General features: G+C 36.7%; 1 protein-coding gene across 2 annotated transcripts in view; it reads left to right on the top strand.

The window, feature by feature from the left end:
- The window catches only part of HMGCLL1 (3-hydroxymethyl-3-methylglutaryl-CoA lyase like 1), a 207000-nt gene that overhangs the window by 99085 nt on the left and 89760 nt on the right, over positions 1-18155 (top strand). For both annotated transcript variants that reach the window (XM_044253100.1, XM_044253089.1), the window contains 2 exons: positions 765-828; positions 4424-4612. In XM_044253100.1, coding sequence (XP_044109035.1) covers positions 765-828; positions 4424-4612 — 253 coding nt within the window. The remainder of the gene's footprint in view (positions 1-764; positions 829-4423; positions 4613-18155) is intronic.

The raw sequence follows: 18155 nt of genomic DNA, 5'->3' as shown, positions 1-18155 counted from the left end.
ATGCATTATTTTAATACAAGCATTGTAAAATCTCTGAGGAAAGTTTAATAAAATGGGATTGGTGTTGAGCTGAAAATAGCTAAAACAGGTTTTTCTAAAGCTTAATACTTTAAGATGGAAAAGTATCATCATTTCAGGAAAGGCTTGACTTTTTATATTAAATTATTGAAGAAGCTTATAGAATATCTTTATTTGTAGTCTTTTAAACATAGACTAGAAACTCTTCTGTTTGGAATGATTTAGGTATACCCACAGGAGATAAACAAGATGAACTTTGAGGTTGTGGCCAGGTTTAGGAGTTTTGGGGTGATTAATGACTATATCTAAATGAGGCCAAAATATCCAGATGGGAGTAAAGAGAAATTCAGTTACTCATCTACATGCTATCTCTCTCTGATTCCAAAGACCTAGATATTTAACAGTTGAATGTTTGTCCTTACTTAAATAAAACTATGTAATTCAGTGATATTTTCATTCATACATGAATGTTCATATATTGCTATAGTATAAATAACTCCACAAGATAAACACCTTTTATCTTATTCCCATCTGACATCAAATAACATGTATCAAATTGTGATTACTAGATGAAAATATGAGTTAAATTGAAAATGTTCCAAAATTCTTTGTTTGTTGTAAGAATAATAATGAACTACTGTAAAGTACATTTTGATGACTTTTAAGCTATTTCTTAATTTTTATAAAATAAAAATTAGGAAATGACTTATCCATCATCTATGTATTTATATGGTTCTGTATTTTAGGTATGTGTCCTGTGCCCTGGGCTGTCCGTATGAAGGAACCATCTCACCACAAAAAGTGACAGAAGTAAGATTCTCCTGGTTTTCTGGTTCTTGGTAAAATGATGTATATTTTTTTAAAAAGTGGACTGTTTTCCTTGCTGTGTGTTGATCTGCACAACAAAGTTTAAGGATAAGAGTTTGATTCTAACACTTAAGATGGATATATTGGGGACAATTCTTCAAAGTTAAATAACATTTGAATCTTATGATTTGGGTGCTCACAGGTGAAGGAATAAAAATACCTGTTTCATTTTTCCATGGGTAGAACTCAGTGGCCTTTCTACATTGCACCAGAATGTCAGGACAGTTTATACACACACAGATGACCTTCACTCTGGTTGCTCGGGTAGGCTCCCTTTCCTTTTGTCCTGCATGCTTCAGCTCTTGGATCAGAGTATACACTGCTTTTAGGTACACTGCTTTGTTCCTTTGAGATCTGATAGCTCTTTCTGCTGAGATTCAAGTTGCTTTTATTAGAGAGCAATTTTGTAGCAATAGATTATAGTCATTAAAGACCTGCTTATTTTTTTTTAAAAGATTTTATTTATTTATTTGACAGGCAGAGATCACAAGTAGGCAGAGAGGCAGGCAGATGGAGAGAGAGGAAGCAGGCTCCCTGCTGAGCAGAGAGCCTGATGCGGGGCTCCATCCCAGGACCCCGAGATCATGACTGGAGCCAAAGGCAGAGGCTTTAACCCACTGAGCCACCCAGGGTCCCCAAAGACCTGCTTATTGAAGTTCATTTTCTACTTCCTGTTCCTACTTATGGATACCAAGGAATACAAAATACTCAGTCTTTGAGACTATATTAGGCTCTCAGAAACATACTTGTATATGAACTATTCTAATGTGTCCCTGCTGTTAAGGCTGTTATTTTCATATATTTTGTTATGTGGTACCGAGGTAGTGAAGATAACATTGTTAGAAAACCAGAATTTAGGCAGGCAAACATTCAATTTGGCTAAAGCCATTCCTCCTTTGTGCTTTCATTTGAACTTTTGAAATGTACTGCAGATTTTTTTTTCAAAGAGTGCTGTCCCACAGTCTGTTTTTTTAAAGCAAGACCTTTGCACACCATGGCAGGTACTATAAAATTTAAAAAAAAAAAAAGCTTCAATGTCATAGTCCTTCACCTGCATGGGACCCTTCTAAGACTTGGTTATTAATTTGCATTTACAATTACATATTTTTTTCTTAAAACTTCAAAAATGGTCTAACTTCAGACTCCACAAGCACTAGGATCCAACTCTACCTGTACACCAAGACCCTTGCTTTTCTGCCTTTTGCCTGGTGGAATCCATGGACGGACCACACCCACATACTCTCCATGCCTGCATCAGAATGCCTGAGGTATTGCTGAGAAGAATTCATGTAACAGGCAGACTGGAAGCATTAGGTGTTGATGGCCAGCTCTCATAAATGAGCGTTCTGTGCTTTTCTATTACATTTTGTGGCCACTCACTCTCTTACTCCCTGCAGTCACCATTACAAACTGTTCACTCTGTCCAAGCTTCTAGTTCTTCTCATTTGCTTCCTCCTCCCCATATACTTAACTGCTTAGAATCTTTCCTGTTGTTGACTCTGGAACACGTTCTAGTCTCTTCTGCCTGAAAGCTTCCTTTCTTAATTAAGCATCTGCCTGTAGTTATTGGCGACCTATTTTTATCCGTCTACATTTAAACTTCTTCAAAGGGCTGTCTACACTGCTGGTGTTTATTTCCTCAGGTGCCACCAGCTCTTCCTCATCCTCCAAGGTGACTTTTAGACCATTCACTTCACTGAAATCCCTCTTTGTAAGACCACTACTTAGCACTTGGGTTAAAAAAAAAAAAATGCAAGATGATATTTAGTACTCATCTTGACATCTTGGCAGGATTAGGGACTACTTATCATTTGTCCTTGAGGACACCCTTGTATTCCTTAAAGTCCCTTGATACCACACTTAGGGTTTTTCCCCAGCTGTGGTTAGGTTTCCTCTTTTGAAATGTCATTGTCCTTTACTGGGCCATTAAAAAATTCCAGCATTTAATAGGCAGTAGGGAAGACTGAGAATTATGCCTTTTTTTTTTTTTTTTTAAATTCAAGTTTCCATCCAATAGTAGTCTCCTGCTTGGACTAGGGAACCCTTCTGAGTACCCTCTAACCTGTTTTTGATATTGTTGATAGTGCCTTTCTGGAAGATTAATATTGCCCCTACCACCACTACTTCAGTAGTCTTTTGTAGCTTTCTGTTGATCTTATGATAGAATCTTCGACCAAAATTCTCAGCTTGGCTGGTTTGCAAGGCTCTGCCTGGTTTGCCCTCCGCCTACCTCACCAGATTCCTGTAGCTTAGTTTTTGCTTTCTTGCCACGCCTGCCCTTTGTATATTTTTCCTATCTGGAATGCCCTTTGCATTTTCTGTTTCAACTGTCTGAAACATGTTTCGTATCACGAAACATTCTTGTTGTACCCTACTTCTCACCCTCTTCAACAAGTTAACGCTTATTTTATCTTAAGCTCTCACTTAGGCCCATCCTATGTGATAGATGTGGGTCAATTTCCTTTGCTACATGCTCTTAGAATCCTATTTCTTTGCTCCAAAACTCTTATTTTACTTGTTTTTACACATTCTTGAGTGTAATTGATTAAGTTCAATCCTGAATTGACTCCAGGCTCCACAGCAGCATAACCCGTCTCAACATTCGTATGCTTATTATATCTCAGCACCTAGCCAAGTGCCTGTCATAAAATGGGCACTGAAGAAATACATAACAATGAGTTACAGTATTTTGTACATGTGCCAGATATTGTACAAAATGATTTTTATAGATCCTCATTTCATTTTCATAACCAACATGTCCTTATTAATGTCATCGTTAATATAATTTTTAAAAAATTAATAAGACTTAGAAAATATGCTAATAAGAGTATTTGTTGTGTCTGTTTTACATAAGAGACACTAAGGCTTAAAGAGGTCAGTCTTCTATCAGTATCACATGACTAGCATGCCTCACCCCTGAGATGTAAATCCAGGCTTGTCTGACTCCAGAATGCCAGTCTTTGTTCACACACCATGCTGCCTTTTTGAAAATTTGTATTGCCCTTTACAGTGACATTAGTTACACAGCATAAAGGGAACTTGCAGTTTACCTTGCACACGTGCATCCATTTATGAGCCAGAAGAATTAAGTTAGAAATATTAAGTGATGCTACCAATCACAAAACTACTTACTGACAGAGCAGGAACTAGGATTGGTATCTCTCGACCTCTACTTGAAGGCCTTGAGAAATACAACTTCCAAAGTAAATTTGTAATGCTTCTGCTTTGATTAAAGTGTTGCGAAAGTAAGATTCCTGTATTTGAAATTGTAGCTTATAATTTCACAATCAAACTATGTAGATAGTTAGGATTCTAAGGCAAACTTGGATGTTAGAAAAATAATGTCTTTAAAACTTTTATGTAATGCTTTGGATTTAATAAATGGGAAAAGGACCAGAAAACTAAAATAAATGTTTCCCATGGATAGGTAACTGATCTCAGTTGTGACTTTTACTTCTGGATGATGTTTGCTAAGGAATAACAGGGCTTGAGTCTTTCCGTTTCCATTGTTTTACGAGCTCCTCCCTTTTCCCAACAGGTGTCTAAGAGACTGTATGGCATGGGCTGTTATGAGATCTCTCTGGGAGATACCATTGGAGTGGGAACTCCAGGAAGCATGAAGAGAATGTTGGAGAGCGTCATGAAAGAAATCCCACCTAGTGCTCTTGCTGTCCACTGCCATGACACATATGGACAAGCCTTAGCAAATATCCTCACGGCCCTTCAGGTATCTTGTGTTATTTGTATGTACGTGTAAAATGGGTATCCTTACTTATAAACATTAAGAGCTTTAGTGGGATAATATTTATAAATTGCTACGAATGGAGTGATCAAACGGTGTCTGCCACATGACAAGCACTCAGGAAATATCTCTACACATTTCTTTTTTAGGGCAATGATGTCTCCTATTACTGTCAATTTGACTTGATAACATTTGTTCTTTTTTACTGAAGGGTAATTGACATACAGTATCAGTTTTAGGTAAAACGTAGTAATTCAATTATCATATAGATGTCATGATCACCACAGCAAGTTGTAGTTACTCTCTGTCACCGTACAAACCTACAATAATATTGACTATGTTCTACATGCTTTTCGTGCTTATAACTGTTTTTATAACTGGGAGTTTGTACTTCTTAATACCGTTCATCTATCTCACACATTCCCCCTACCCTCCTCCCTTCAGGTAACCAAGAGTTTGCTCTCTGTACTTATGAGTCTATTTCTTCTTTTTCTTTGCTTGTTTGTTTGGGTTTTGAGATTGCACATATAAGAGAAATCATATACTATTTGTATTTTCCTGTCTGGCTTGTTGGCTGACCTATATTATTATACATGAAATATATGTCTTTTCTATCTGGTTCATTTGCAACATTCATGTTGGTATAAATGGCAAGATTTCATTCCGTTTTGTGGCTGAGTCATTCTGCATTGTGAACGTATATACTACACCTTCTTTATCCTTGCGTCTATTCATGGACCCATACATTTCTTGCATGTCTTGGTTATTGTAAATAATGCTGCCGTAAAACAGATAGGGATATATAGCTCTTTAGATTCATGTTTTTGTTTTCTTCAGGCAAATGTCCAGAAGTTGAAATACTGGGTTGTATGGCATTTCTGTTCTTAATTTTTTGAGGAAATTCCACACCGTTCTCCACAGTGGCTGTATCAGTTTACATTTCCACCGACGGTGCACGAGGATTGCTTTTTCTCCACATCCTCACTAACACTCATTATTTCTCGTCTCTTTGATACTAGCCATTCTGACAGGAGTGAGCCAGTATCTCATTGTGGTTGTGGCTTGTATTTCTCTGATGATTACTCATACTGAGTATCTTATCATGTGTCTGTTGACCATCTGTATGTCTTCTTAAAAAAAAAAAAAAATCTATTCAGATTCTCTTCCTATTTGTAATTAGATTTTTTTTTTTTTGGTGTTAAAATGTGTAAATTCTTAATATATTTGGGATGTTAATCCCCTTATCAAATGCATCAGTTGCAAATATCTCCTCCCACTCAGTAGGATGCTTTTTTGTTTCATTGTTTCCTTCACTGTGACAAAGCTTTTGACATTGGTGTAGTCCCAATAGTTTAATTTTGCTTTTGTTTGCTGTGCCTGAGGAGACAAGTATAGAGAAATATTGCTAAGGCCAGGGTCTAAGAGATTACTGCCTGCATTTTATATTAAAAACTTTATGGTGTCAGGTCTCATATTCATGTTTTTAATCCAATTTGAGTTTATTTGTGTATATGGTGTAAGATAGTGGTCCAGTTTCATTCTTTTGCATGTGCCTGTTCAGCTCTCCCACACCATTTATTAAACAGATGGTCTTTTCCCTATTGGAAAAAACTTCTTTTGTATTTTGATGTCCTCTGTTATAGATGAATTAATAAAATGATTGGTTTATTTTTGGACTCTTTGTCTTGTTCTTTTGATCTAATTTTTGATCTGTCTAATACTGCTTTAATTACTTAAGCTTTATAGTATACTTTGGAATCTGGGATTGTGATGCCTCCAGCTTTGTTCTTCTTTCTCAAGATTGCTTGATGGTTTAGGGTGTTTTGTTGTTCCTTGTAAATGTTAGCATTGTTTGTTGTAGTCAAGTGAAAAATGCTGTTGGTATTTTGATATGGATTGCATTGAATCTTTAGATTATTACCAGTTGTATGAACTTTTTAATGATACTAATTCTTCTAATCCATAACCATGATATAGCTTTCCACTTCTTTTTGCCATCTTCAATTTTTTTTAATTAGAATCTTACAGATTTCAAACCGCAGTGTCTTTTCCTGCTTGGTTAAATTTATTCCTAGGCATTTTGTTCTTCTTGATGCAATTGTAAATGGGATTGCTTACTTTCTTTTTCTTTTTCTTTTTCTTTTTTTAAAGATTTTATTTATTTATTTGACAGAGAAAGAGAGATCACAAGTAGGCAGAAAGGCAGGCAGGGAAAGAGTTGGAAGCAGGCTCCCTGCTGAGCAGAGAGCCCGATGTGGGGCTCGATCCCATGACCCTGAGATCATGACCCTAGCTGAAGGCAGATGCTTTAACCCACTGAGCCACCCAGGCGCCCCAACTTACTTCATTTTTCTTTCTTCTACTTTGTTATTATGGTATAGAAATGCAACAGAATTTTTTCTTTATTAATTTTCCATCTTGAAACATTACTTAATTCATTTTGTAACACTAACAGCATTTTGGATGTAGTCTTTAGGGTCTTATATGTAATAACATGTCATTTACAAATAGTGACAGGTTTACTTCTTCCATAATAATCTAGATTTTTTTTTTTGTCTGATTGCCAAAGCTAAGATTTTTAGTACTATGTGGAATAAAACTGGCAAGATTGGATATCCTTGTCTCACTCCTGATCTTAGCAGAAAAGTGTTCCAATTTTTACCATCGAATATGATATTAGCTGTGGGTTTGTCATATTTGGCCTTCAATATATAGAGGAATGTTACCTTTAAACCCAGTTTTTTGAGAGTTTTTACTGAGTCATGGTGAATTTCATCAAGTGCTTTATTTGCATCTATTGAGATGATAATAAGATTTTTATGCTTCATTATGTTAATATGATATATCTTTTATATTGATTTTTGGATATTGAAACATCCTTGCTTCCCTGGAATAAATCCCACTTGATTATGGTGAATGATCATTAATGTATTATTGATTTCTTTTGATAATACTTTGTTGAGGATTTTGCATCTATGTTCATCAGAGACATTAGCCTGTAATTTTCTTTTTTAATAGTGTTTTTATCTTTTTGGGGTTTTTTTTGGTATCAGGTATGTTTAGTGGTTTTGTAGAATATTGGTATCAGGTAATGTTAAGTGGTTTTGTAGAATAAATTAGGGAGCTTTCCTTCTTCTTTAATTTTTTTGGGCTAGTTTAGGAAGGATAGATATTAGCTCTTCATTCTATGTATGGTAGAATTATCCTAGGAAGCCATCTGGTTCTAGACTTTTGTTTGTTGGGAATTTTTTGATTACTGATTCAATTTCATGGATAGTAATCAGTCTTTCAGATTTCCTGTTTTCCTTTTTCAGTATGGGAAGAGTATATATTTCTAGGAATTTATTCATTTCTTTTACAATGTCCAAATGAGGGTGCTTAATTTTTCATAGTAGTCTCATAATTCTTTGTATTTCTGTGGTGTTGGTTATTTACCCTCTTTCATTTCTGATTTTATTTATTTGTGTCCCCTCTCTTTTCTTAATGAATCTGGCTGTCTATTTTGCCTACTTTTTCAAAGACCCTAATCTTAATTTTGATTATCTTCTCAATTGTATTTTTAGTCTCTATTTCATTTATTTCACTCTGATTTTTATTATTTCCTTCTGCTAACTTTGGGCTTTGTTCTTTTTCTAGTTTCTTTAGTTTCGTGATTTTTCTGAGATTTTTGTTTTTATTGAGATAGGCCCTTTCTTTCTAAACTTTTCTCTTAGAACTGCTTTTGGGGGTGCCTGGGTGACTCAGTCATGAAACGTCTGCCTTCAGCTCAGGTCATGATCCCAGGGTCCTGGGATGGAGACCCACATTGGACTCCCGGCTTGGCGGGAAGCTTTCTTCTCCTTCTCCCACTCCTCCTGCTTATGTTGCCTCTCTCGCTGTCTCTCTGTCAAATAAATAAATAAAATCTTAAAAAAAAGAAAAGAAAAGAAGTGCTTTTGCTATGTCCCAAAGATTTTGATACAATGTGTTTCTGTTTTCATTTGTCCCATGTAATTTTAGATTTGCTCTTTGATTTCTTTGGAGACCCACTGAATGTTCACTAGCATGTTGTTTGGCATCCACTTGTTTGTTTGTTTCTTTTTCTTTCTGTAATTTATTTCCAGTTTAATTTTTGGAAAAGATCCTCACTGTGATGTCAGTCTTCTTAAATTTATTGAGACATGTTTTGTGTCCTAACATGTGGTTTCTTCTGGAGAGTGTTCCATCCATTTTTGAAAGAATGTGTATCCTACCGTTTTTGGATGGAATTTCTGTGTGTATCTGTTAAGTCCATTTGGTCTAATGTGTTGTTTAAAACCAGCATTTCCTTATTGATTTTCTGTCTGGATGATCCACCCATTGATGTAAATGGGGTGGTCAGTATCCCTACTATTATTGTATTACTGCCAATTCCTCCCTTTATGTCTGTTAATATTTGCTTTATATATTTAGTTGCGCCTGTGGTTGGGTGCATAGATATTTATGATTGTTATATCCTGTTCTTGGATTGATTCCTTTATCATTATGTAATGTCCTTTTTGTTTCCTGTTACAATCTTTGTTCTAAAGTCTATTTTGTGTTATATAACATTGCTATCCTAGTTTTTTTGTTTCCATTTGCATGGTAGGTCTTTTCTATCTCTTCACTTTTAGTCCATACATATCATTAGGTCTGAAGTTAGTCTTTTATAGACAGCTTATAGGTGGGACTTGCTTTTTAAAAATTCATTTATCTATTCATTTTATTCATTTTTTATTCATCCTATATCTTTTGATGGAACATTTAGGTTATTTACATTTAATTATTGATATGTTTATATCTAACGTCATTTTGTTAATTATTCTCGGTTGTTTTGTAGTTCTTTTTTGTTTCTTTCTTCTTCTCTTGCTCTTTTCCATTTTGATGAATGACCTTCCTCAGTGTTATGCTTGACTATCTTTGTCTTTAATTTTTGTGAATCTGTTATAAGTCTTTGGATAGTGTTTACCATGAAGTTCATATATAATGTTCTAAGTATACAGAAGTTAATGTTAAGTGATGGTTGCTTATGTTAGAACACATGTAAAAGAGTTACATATGTAAAAGAACTCCCTCTCCATGTTTTATGTATATGATGTCTATTTTCTATGTTTTGATTTTGTGACTCCCTTAATAATTGAAACAGAATTGATTTTGCTTTTTTTTTGTCTTCATACTAGCTTTATCCTGGATTGATTGATTCACTAGCTTTGTATGTTTACTTTACTAGTACAGTTTTTTCCATTAATAATTTTCTAGTTATTGCCTTTTCCATTTAAAGAAATCTCTTTAAAACTTTTTATAAGGCTGGGGGTGCCTGAGTGGCTCAGCAGGTTAAAGCCTCTGACTTCGGCCCAGGGGATTGAGCCCCGCATCGGGCTCTCTGCTCAGTGCAGAGCCTGTTTCTCTCTCTCTCTCTCTCTCTGCCTGCCTCTCTGCTACTTGTGTTCTCTGTCAAGTAAATAAATAAAATCTTTAAAAAAAAAAAAAAAACTTTTTATAAGGCTGGTTTAATGGTGATGAACTTTAACTTTTGTTTGTATGGGAAGCTCGTTCTCTCTCCTTCAGTTCTGAAATAACCTTGCCATGTAAAGTAGTCTTAGTTGTAGTGTTTGTTTTTTTTCTTTTTTTGTTTTGTTTTGTTTTTTCTTTTTTTCTTTTCTTCTTAGTACTCTGAGTATATCATGCCACTTTCTTTTGGCCTAAAAAGTTTGTGCTGAAAAATCAGCTGATAACCTTATAGAATTTCCCTTTTATGTAATTAGTTGCTTTTCTCTTAGTGCTTTTAAGATTTTCTTTAATTGTTGACACTTTAATTATTCTGTGTCTTGGTGTAGACTTTCTTGGGTTCATCCTAGTAGTGTCTCTTTGTTCTTCCTGGACCTGGCTGTCTTTTTCATTACCCAGCTTAGGAAAAGTTTCAGCTCTTATTTCTTCACGTAAACATTTTGTACTTTTTTCTCTCACTTCTTCTGGGATCCCTATATTGTAAACATTAGTACACTGGATGTTGTTTCATTTTCCCTAACCTACCTTTATTTTAAAAGAAATGTTTTTGTTGTTCATCTTGGGTGCTTTCCATTACCCTTTTTTCCAGATTGCTGATCCATTCTTTTGCATCTGCTAATCTACTATTGATAGTGGATTTTTCATTTGTTATTGTATTGCTCAGCTTTAACTGGTTTCTTTTAAAAATTTTTTTGTTGAAGTTCTTACTGAGTTCATCCATTCTCCTCTAAAGTCCAGTGGGCTTCCTTATATTAATAATTTTGAACTCTTAGGTAGATTACTTATCTCTGTTTCATTTAATTCTTTTTTTTTTTTTAAAAGCATCATCTTGTTCTTTTGCTTGAAGCATAGTCATTGACTCCTAATTCTGTTTGACTTTCTGTGTTTGTTTCCATGAATTAGGTGGAACAGCTACCTGTCCCAGTCTTGAAGGAGTGGCGTTGTACAGAAACATCTCTTTTGTAGATTGCATTGCCTGGAGGCTTTAGCTATCTGGCCGGAGTTGGGTAGAATTGCGTTGGGTGGTTTGTATAGGAAGTGCCCTGACAGCATGGACACAGGCAGGAGATGTTCCAGGTTGCTTTGTGCCAAGGTTGCCTTGGCAAAATGGCTAGAGCTATAGTGGGTACACGCTGAGGATGTCATATTATATGCTATGCAGGAGCATCCTTGGTGGGACAGCTGTGTTTGGGGTGGCATTGGCTGGGGAGCATTATGGGGAGAACTATATCATGGGGATGGCTACAGCTGGTGTGGGCTAGGGTCTTGGGGCTCAGAGTCAGCAGGCTAGCTAGAGGGCCTAGACTCTGCTCTTAGCTCAGATAAGACCTAAGTGTGGAGAGAGAATGGAGACAATGATGTTCCCCATTACCTCCAATCCCAGAGAGAGAATTCTAGCAGTTCCCCCACCATTTGATTAAATACTCTAGGGTTAGTAAATAGGCTTCCTTAACTTAAAGTCTAGGCATCCTTCAAACCACTGCTTTTTTGCTGTTCTGCAGGTCAGACAAATCTGTGCATAGCCATAGTCCTGTCCTTCCCTGTGCATTTCATAGTATAGGGGTAGGATTTCCCTTGCTACCATGCCTGCTTCTTTCCTGCCATTTGTCATGTGGTCCCTCCATCCCTTGTTTTGCAGAAGCAGTTCATTCAGCCCTCAGTTCCTCTTCAGGAGGAATTGCTCCATATATGGGTATAGACTCAGTGTGTCTGTAGGAGGAAACAAGTCCAGAGTCGTCTTGTGCCACCTGCTTGAGTTCCTCAGTCCCGAATTTATTCTTTCTAAAGTATTAATCCTTTTAGAGCCATGTTTCTTACATGCTCTCAGCTATATAATTTAGTAAAGTATAATGGCATTTTGAGGAGAACAAAATACAAAGAGTGTTCTACTGTATTCATGTAACTAATGCTCTTGTTGATAATTTGGTGTTCTGTTATGAGAAGATATGGTGCTAAAATAATCTGTATTTTGTTTAACATATTTTTCTGATATTGCAGGCATCAGAACCCCTGGTTTTTGTCAAGTATATGCTTTTAGATAATCAAAGTGAAGAGATCTGGAAAATTAGATGATTAAAAATTACTTACTAAATTCTAAAAACTTAACTATTTTCAATATATTTATTTAAAACAATCCATATAAAAAGTATTTAAGGGTATATCTTAAAATTACTGTTAGTTTGTTAAACTTGGCCAAAAATAAGTTCATGTGATGTTTTCAGAACCTAAGATTTTGACAACTGGAAATAAGACTACCAGAACTTTTTTGTGAGGCTGAAAATCAACATGTAAAGCTTTATGTCATAGACCTAAAGCGTGCAGTTGTTTGGCAGAAGTTAAAAAGCAAAGCGAAGATCAAGCCCTAGAAAAGGCTTATTTTGACTTTGCAGCATATGTGCACAAACCCGTATTTATCCTCTGGAAGCAGGTAAGGAATATTGTATTGAATTAGAATAGAAACTGATACCCCATGGACTTTTGGGCGTGGGAATTTTTATAATTTTCCCTTCCTAGGTATTCTAGTTTCTAAAACAATAGAGAACTAGGCATCACTTCAGGATTCTGTGTTCAGGCACAACTGTAACTTATTAAGTGTTCCTGACCAGCATGTTCCTGAAGACATCTGTCTCTCCCACCACCTCCACCCCTCTGATATGGATATTACTTTTTTAAATTTCTGTCTCTCCTCCTCCTCTTACTTCTCCCCTGCCCTTCCTTTTCTCTTTCCTTTATATATCTTCTATATGATAACACTGAGTAGTAATTTACTTGTGGAGCATATTTACTATATAATGAACGACAGCTTAGCTATTTGGGATTCAGGGCTATAGTGCAAAATCTAGGCACCCAAATTTCTGCCTCTTGAAAATGCCAAAACGCAAAATACTGCTGATTCCCTATTGTGATTTAATGGTTAACAAGGTATATTTGAGGAAGTAATGTTTAAAATCAGATGTAAAGTGAGGCGCCTCAGTGGCTCAGTTGTTAAGTGTCTGCCTTTGGCTCAGGTCATAATCCCAGGGTTCCCAGGGTCCTGGGATCCAGCCCCCCACAGGGCTCCCTGCTCAGCAGGGAGCCGCTTCTCCCTCTCTCTCTGCCACTTCCCCTGCTAGTGCTGCCTTGTGCTCTCTCTCAAATGAATAAATAAAATCTTTGAAAAAAATCAAATGTAAAGCATGAAACTAACTCCTATAAGGGGTGTGTCTGTGTGCAGGCATGTGCAAATGTGCATGCCAGTGTGTGAAAGAGTGCTTCAAACTGATGAGACACCCCTTGCTCAAAGGACTTGGGAGAGGGGAAGATTATGTCCTAGGAACTGAGAGAAGCAAATATATTCAGAGAGAATCTAAGCTTTATAACATATGCTGAATGAGTTGAATTGCAGAGTGTCTGTTTGGAAAGAAGTGAGGACCAAAATCCCAAGGCATTTTCTCATCCTGCAATAGCCATGTAAAGGGTCAGATAACAACTCTGGGCCCAAGCATGCTATAGGGAACATGGATGGGAACCTGTATGAGATAGAGAGACTCCCTCCAAGATACCACACTCTCAAAGGATGAACCTGCAAAAATTCCACCTCACAAGGGGAGAAGGCAAAAGTATTCATTATGGCTTTGGCTTCAGGTGTCAGGAATCTTATAACTCTTCTAAAAGAAAACATCTTCAACTTAAGATGAACTATTTGGCATATGTGCGTATGTGTGTTGTGTGTGTCAAGGGAGCGAAGGGGCCAAGAAGGTGGATATTCTTTTCTTTAATTTATTTATTTGAGAGAGAGTGTGAGACCTGGAGAGAGTGAGCCCAACTGGGCAGAGGGAGGGGGACACGCAGACTCCCCACTGAGCAGGTGACTCTAACTGTATTTTCTGTTCTTGTACTATGTGCACAAGCACCAGATAACTGCGGGAGGCTGGACAGCAGAATGGAGGCTGGGGGCCAGGGAAAGCAAGACGGTGCTTCCAGCTGGTCTTACATTGCCCCATAGCTCAAGTTGTAGTCATAGTACCAGCAGGGAAAGAGGGTAACGGTGGCTTGTCTAAGAAGCAGCATGATGTAAAGTGGGGGAGGCGAGTTGAAATGAACAAGTGAGGAAATGGTCGAAAAGCAGAGATCTGCCGGGGAAGCTAAAAGTTGACATAAAGTTCTGTCTCTTTTGCCATCCATTTCTGTACAGTTGGATAAGTCAGTGAGGGCATAAGAAAGAACCTACACTGCTGCTCTCTTTGAAACAGAGTGTGGCTGAGACCATCTTTAATGTTGCGGAGCATGGATGTTCATGGACGGAGCTGGACGTGGCTCTGGACTGTCCACGTAGACACATGAGTGCTGGTCCCCAGCAGCAGCAAGTAAGGCTGAGTTCTCCAGGGTCCTTTTCTTGTTCCCGCCATCCCCAATAACAATAGCCACGATAGCAAAATGACCAGCTTTACCTTTAGTAGGGGAGAAAAAGTATCTTGGGAAAAACTGCCAGTGTTTAAATAGAAGGGAATCAGAGAAAGTTCCGCTTCATTATGAACGGGGCTAACCTTGGCCTCAGGAAGCGGTGGCCATACTTCATTTTTTCAATGGAATCTTTGAAGTGGCTTCTAGAAAAATTGGTGGTGGATGTGGAATGGATATCATTTGTTTTAATTTAGGGCTTGAGAAACGGTTTACAGAGCTCTAAACTGGAAGTTAATATTAAGGCAAGGAGACATATAATAAGTGGAAACTTGGCCACAATGATAGGAAACAAATGAGAGTTATAAATGGAACATCCCTCTCAGTCTGGAAAGCACATCCTAATCGTGGAGTGGAGAGATCTTTCTTGGGTTCCCAGGTCTTATTCTACTTTTTTATTACTTGAACATATGACTTCTTCAATTGTACATAATTGTATGGATGTCAAAAATTCATAGTTACCAGCTATTTAATATAGAGAAATAATTCTGAGACTAGAGCTTTAAGTGTGGGATATGTATAACCACTCAAAACTGAAAGAGCAAGAAAATGAGGTGACAAAACATACAATATTTTAGTCATGGAAGAAACGTACATGAACCAATATACTTGTCTTAATTTTTTATGTAAAAGTTGACTTTCACCCTTCTCGTGGTCCCAAGTACCTGGGTAAAACATAAGTGAACAAATTATTTAATCTACTTAATACCAGACAATTGCACAATATATTTTTTTTTCTCATCCAAACGATTTGTCTTCATAACTGGGTAAAAACGGAGTAAAACAGTACCACAAACAACAGTAAGTGCTAATTGGTAGCATGGAGATAAGACATAATAGGCAATATTTAAATTTCTCCCAAAGAAATACTTTGCCTTTTTTTTTTCTTAAATGTAATGGACTCTTTAGTTAATGTGTCTTTCTTCCTAACATTTTCCACATGTTTATTCTCCTTTAGAAAAACCTAATTATTTTCCTAATGTTCATATCAAAGCATTCATTTTTATATTGGCTCTTAGTAAACCATATTTAAATGCTACCAAACAGCAAAAATTTTAAAAATTTTAATTATTTATTTGACAGAGGAGGGGCAGATAGAGGGAGAGGGAGAGGCAGGATCGAGCTGAACAAGGAGCCGAATGTAGGGCTGGATTCTAGGATCCTAGGATCATAGAGCCGAAGGTAGATAGTGAACCAACTGAGCCACCTAAGTGCCCTACAGATATTTTGTATGTGGTTTATTTTTGAGGTTCACAAGGAAGACTTTTCAAAATTCCAAACACTGGCCATGGAAACTTGTTTTCACTTCTGCATCGATAGAGTGCATACAATGATGTCTCTCCCTCCTTAAATTCTGTAGAATTGAGATGAGAGGTAGAGTTTCTAGAATGATTGCTTTGATAACACTACATTTAATACTATTATGATAGTCATGGCAATTAAAACTACCAATAACAATAGTAATAATAACTTATCACTCAATTTATTTGTGAGTAGACCCAGAGACATAAAAAGTTGCATTAAAAATGTGTTGTGTAAATACATGCATTAGATGCACTTTTTAAATATGAATAAAGATCTAAATAGATATCAATGAGCAAGAAAGAAAATAAAATGGTTAAAATCAGATGCCCCTACAGAGGTTTACTAAACGGTTTCATCAATAAATATTTATTTTATCAGATGCTCTTGTAGATGTTAGATTCAGATGCTAAAGTCCCTGAACAGTACTTCTGTAAGGAAAATTGTTTTAGTCTAACTCTGCATTTTCAAAACTTTTTGATTATATTTTTTCTACACAATTAACTTTCCCCAACACAGTATTCTGTTGGGATATATTTTCATGGAAGGTAGGATAATGTGTAAATTATTTTAAAAAATATAAATAAAAGAGGACAAGAAGTCCAGCAAAAGTTTAGCATTGTCCAACTTTCAAGTGTGTACAAGCAGGGCTCCTGAGCCACACAAGTCAGTGGGAAAAAGGCTAACAAAGTACCTTCCTATTTTTTTCAAGTGTTTGGATTGCTTATATCAGTGATGAAAAATGGCTAAATATTTGAATAATGTTGCTTTCTTTTGTTTATCACCAATATCTTTTTATTAGTATAAACTTCTCTCTGGTTTTAGCAAAAGGTGTCAATTAGTTTTTTTTGTTTTCAGAGATAACAATTTTTATCTATTTCTACAAATCCACAGTTATCTTTTTAATATTTTTATTTATTTGTCAGAGAGGGTGAGATAGAGCCCAAGCAGGGGGAGCAAGAAGAAGAGCAGGTAGAGGGAGAAGCAGGCTCCGGGTGGGATCGTATCACTGGCCCCTGGGATCATGACTGGAGCCAAAGGCAGACGCTTAACCGACTGAGGCACCCACGTGTCCTTCCACAGGTATTTAAAAGGGGGGGAAAAACTGTTTCTGAGCTAGATGGCATTTTTTTTTTAAAGATTTTATTTATTTATTTGACAGAGAGAAATCACAAGTAGACGGAGAGGCAGGCAGAGAGAGAGGGAAGCAGGCTCCCTGCTAAGCAGAGAGCCCGATGCGGGACTCGATCCCAGGACCCTGAGATCATGACCTGAGCCGAAGGCAGCGGCTTAACCCACTGAGCCACCCAGGCGCCTGCTAGATGGCATTTTAAACTGGCATTTAAAAATATAAATAAGCTTATAGAAATATAAAATACATGAATTCTACACATGAATTCATGAATATATGAATAAAAGCATATAAAATACATGAATTCTATTGTCATGTGCTAAAAATGAAAGTATTTAATCTTTATGCAATGGATTATGCTTAGATCATAAGCTTGAAGCTCACCACAAAAGAAAAATGTCCAAAAATGTTCTGTCTGTCCTGCAGTAATGCATCCATGCTGATTAAATAGGCAAATGTTATAAAAATTGATTATCAGGGTTTTCTTTCTATTTAGAAAAGATTCTATGAGACTATAAAGAGAAACACTGAATTCATCAGCAGAATCTTTTTTATTTTTAATCATGGCTTAACTTTGCAAAAAAAAAAATCATTGTTTCTCCAGCTATATCAGAACCTGTCCTTTACATCTGATTGACACTCTGGGAGAAAGGGGTGTATGCGTAGAGAACACTATTTAAACCTTGTGATCTTTCCCACCAGTCACAGCTCTCAGGATCCAGGAAAATCCCTAACACACATTAGACCATCTTTCTTGGGACCCAGAGGCTGAGTGGGTTGGAGGGTGCAGTCCTGGAGAACAGGTGTGAACAGAAAAGTAGAATGAAGAATGATGCCCCTTGGAGTAGAAAGTGGAGAATGGACCTACGTGATGTCTTCTCAGTCCCCATGAGCCTGAATGTGGTCTGTTGGCTTCATTTTCTTGAAATTCCTTGGTGTTCTCCCAGTGGGTATGCTTTTTTTTTTCACTTGAGACTTACAAACAATATTATGCTAAGGCACTGAGTTTTCCATTGCCTACAAATTAGGATACTGGGAAAGTTTCATATTTTTCTAGATTCCCATTTCCTCATACGAAAAACATCTGCCACCATAGAAGATAAAGAACATGTTCATATCTCTTTCATTAAATTTTCATCAATTCATAGC

Source organism: Neovison vison, chromosome 1 (assembly GCF_020171115.1).
Source record: "Neovison vison isolate M4711 chromosome 1, ASM_NN_V1, whole genome shotgun sequence".
Lineage (NCBI taxonomy): Eukaryota > Metazoa > Chordata > Mammalia > Carnivora > Mustelidae > Neogale > Neogale vison.
This window is presented reverse-complemented; position numbering and strand designations above follow the sequence as displayed.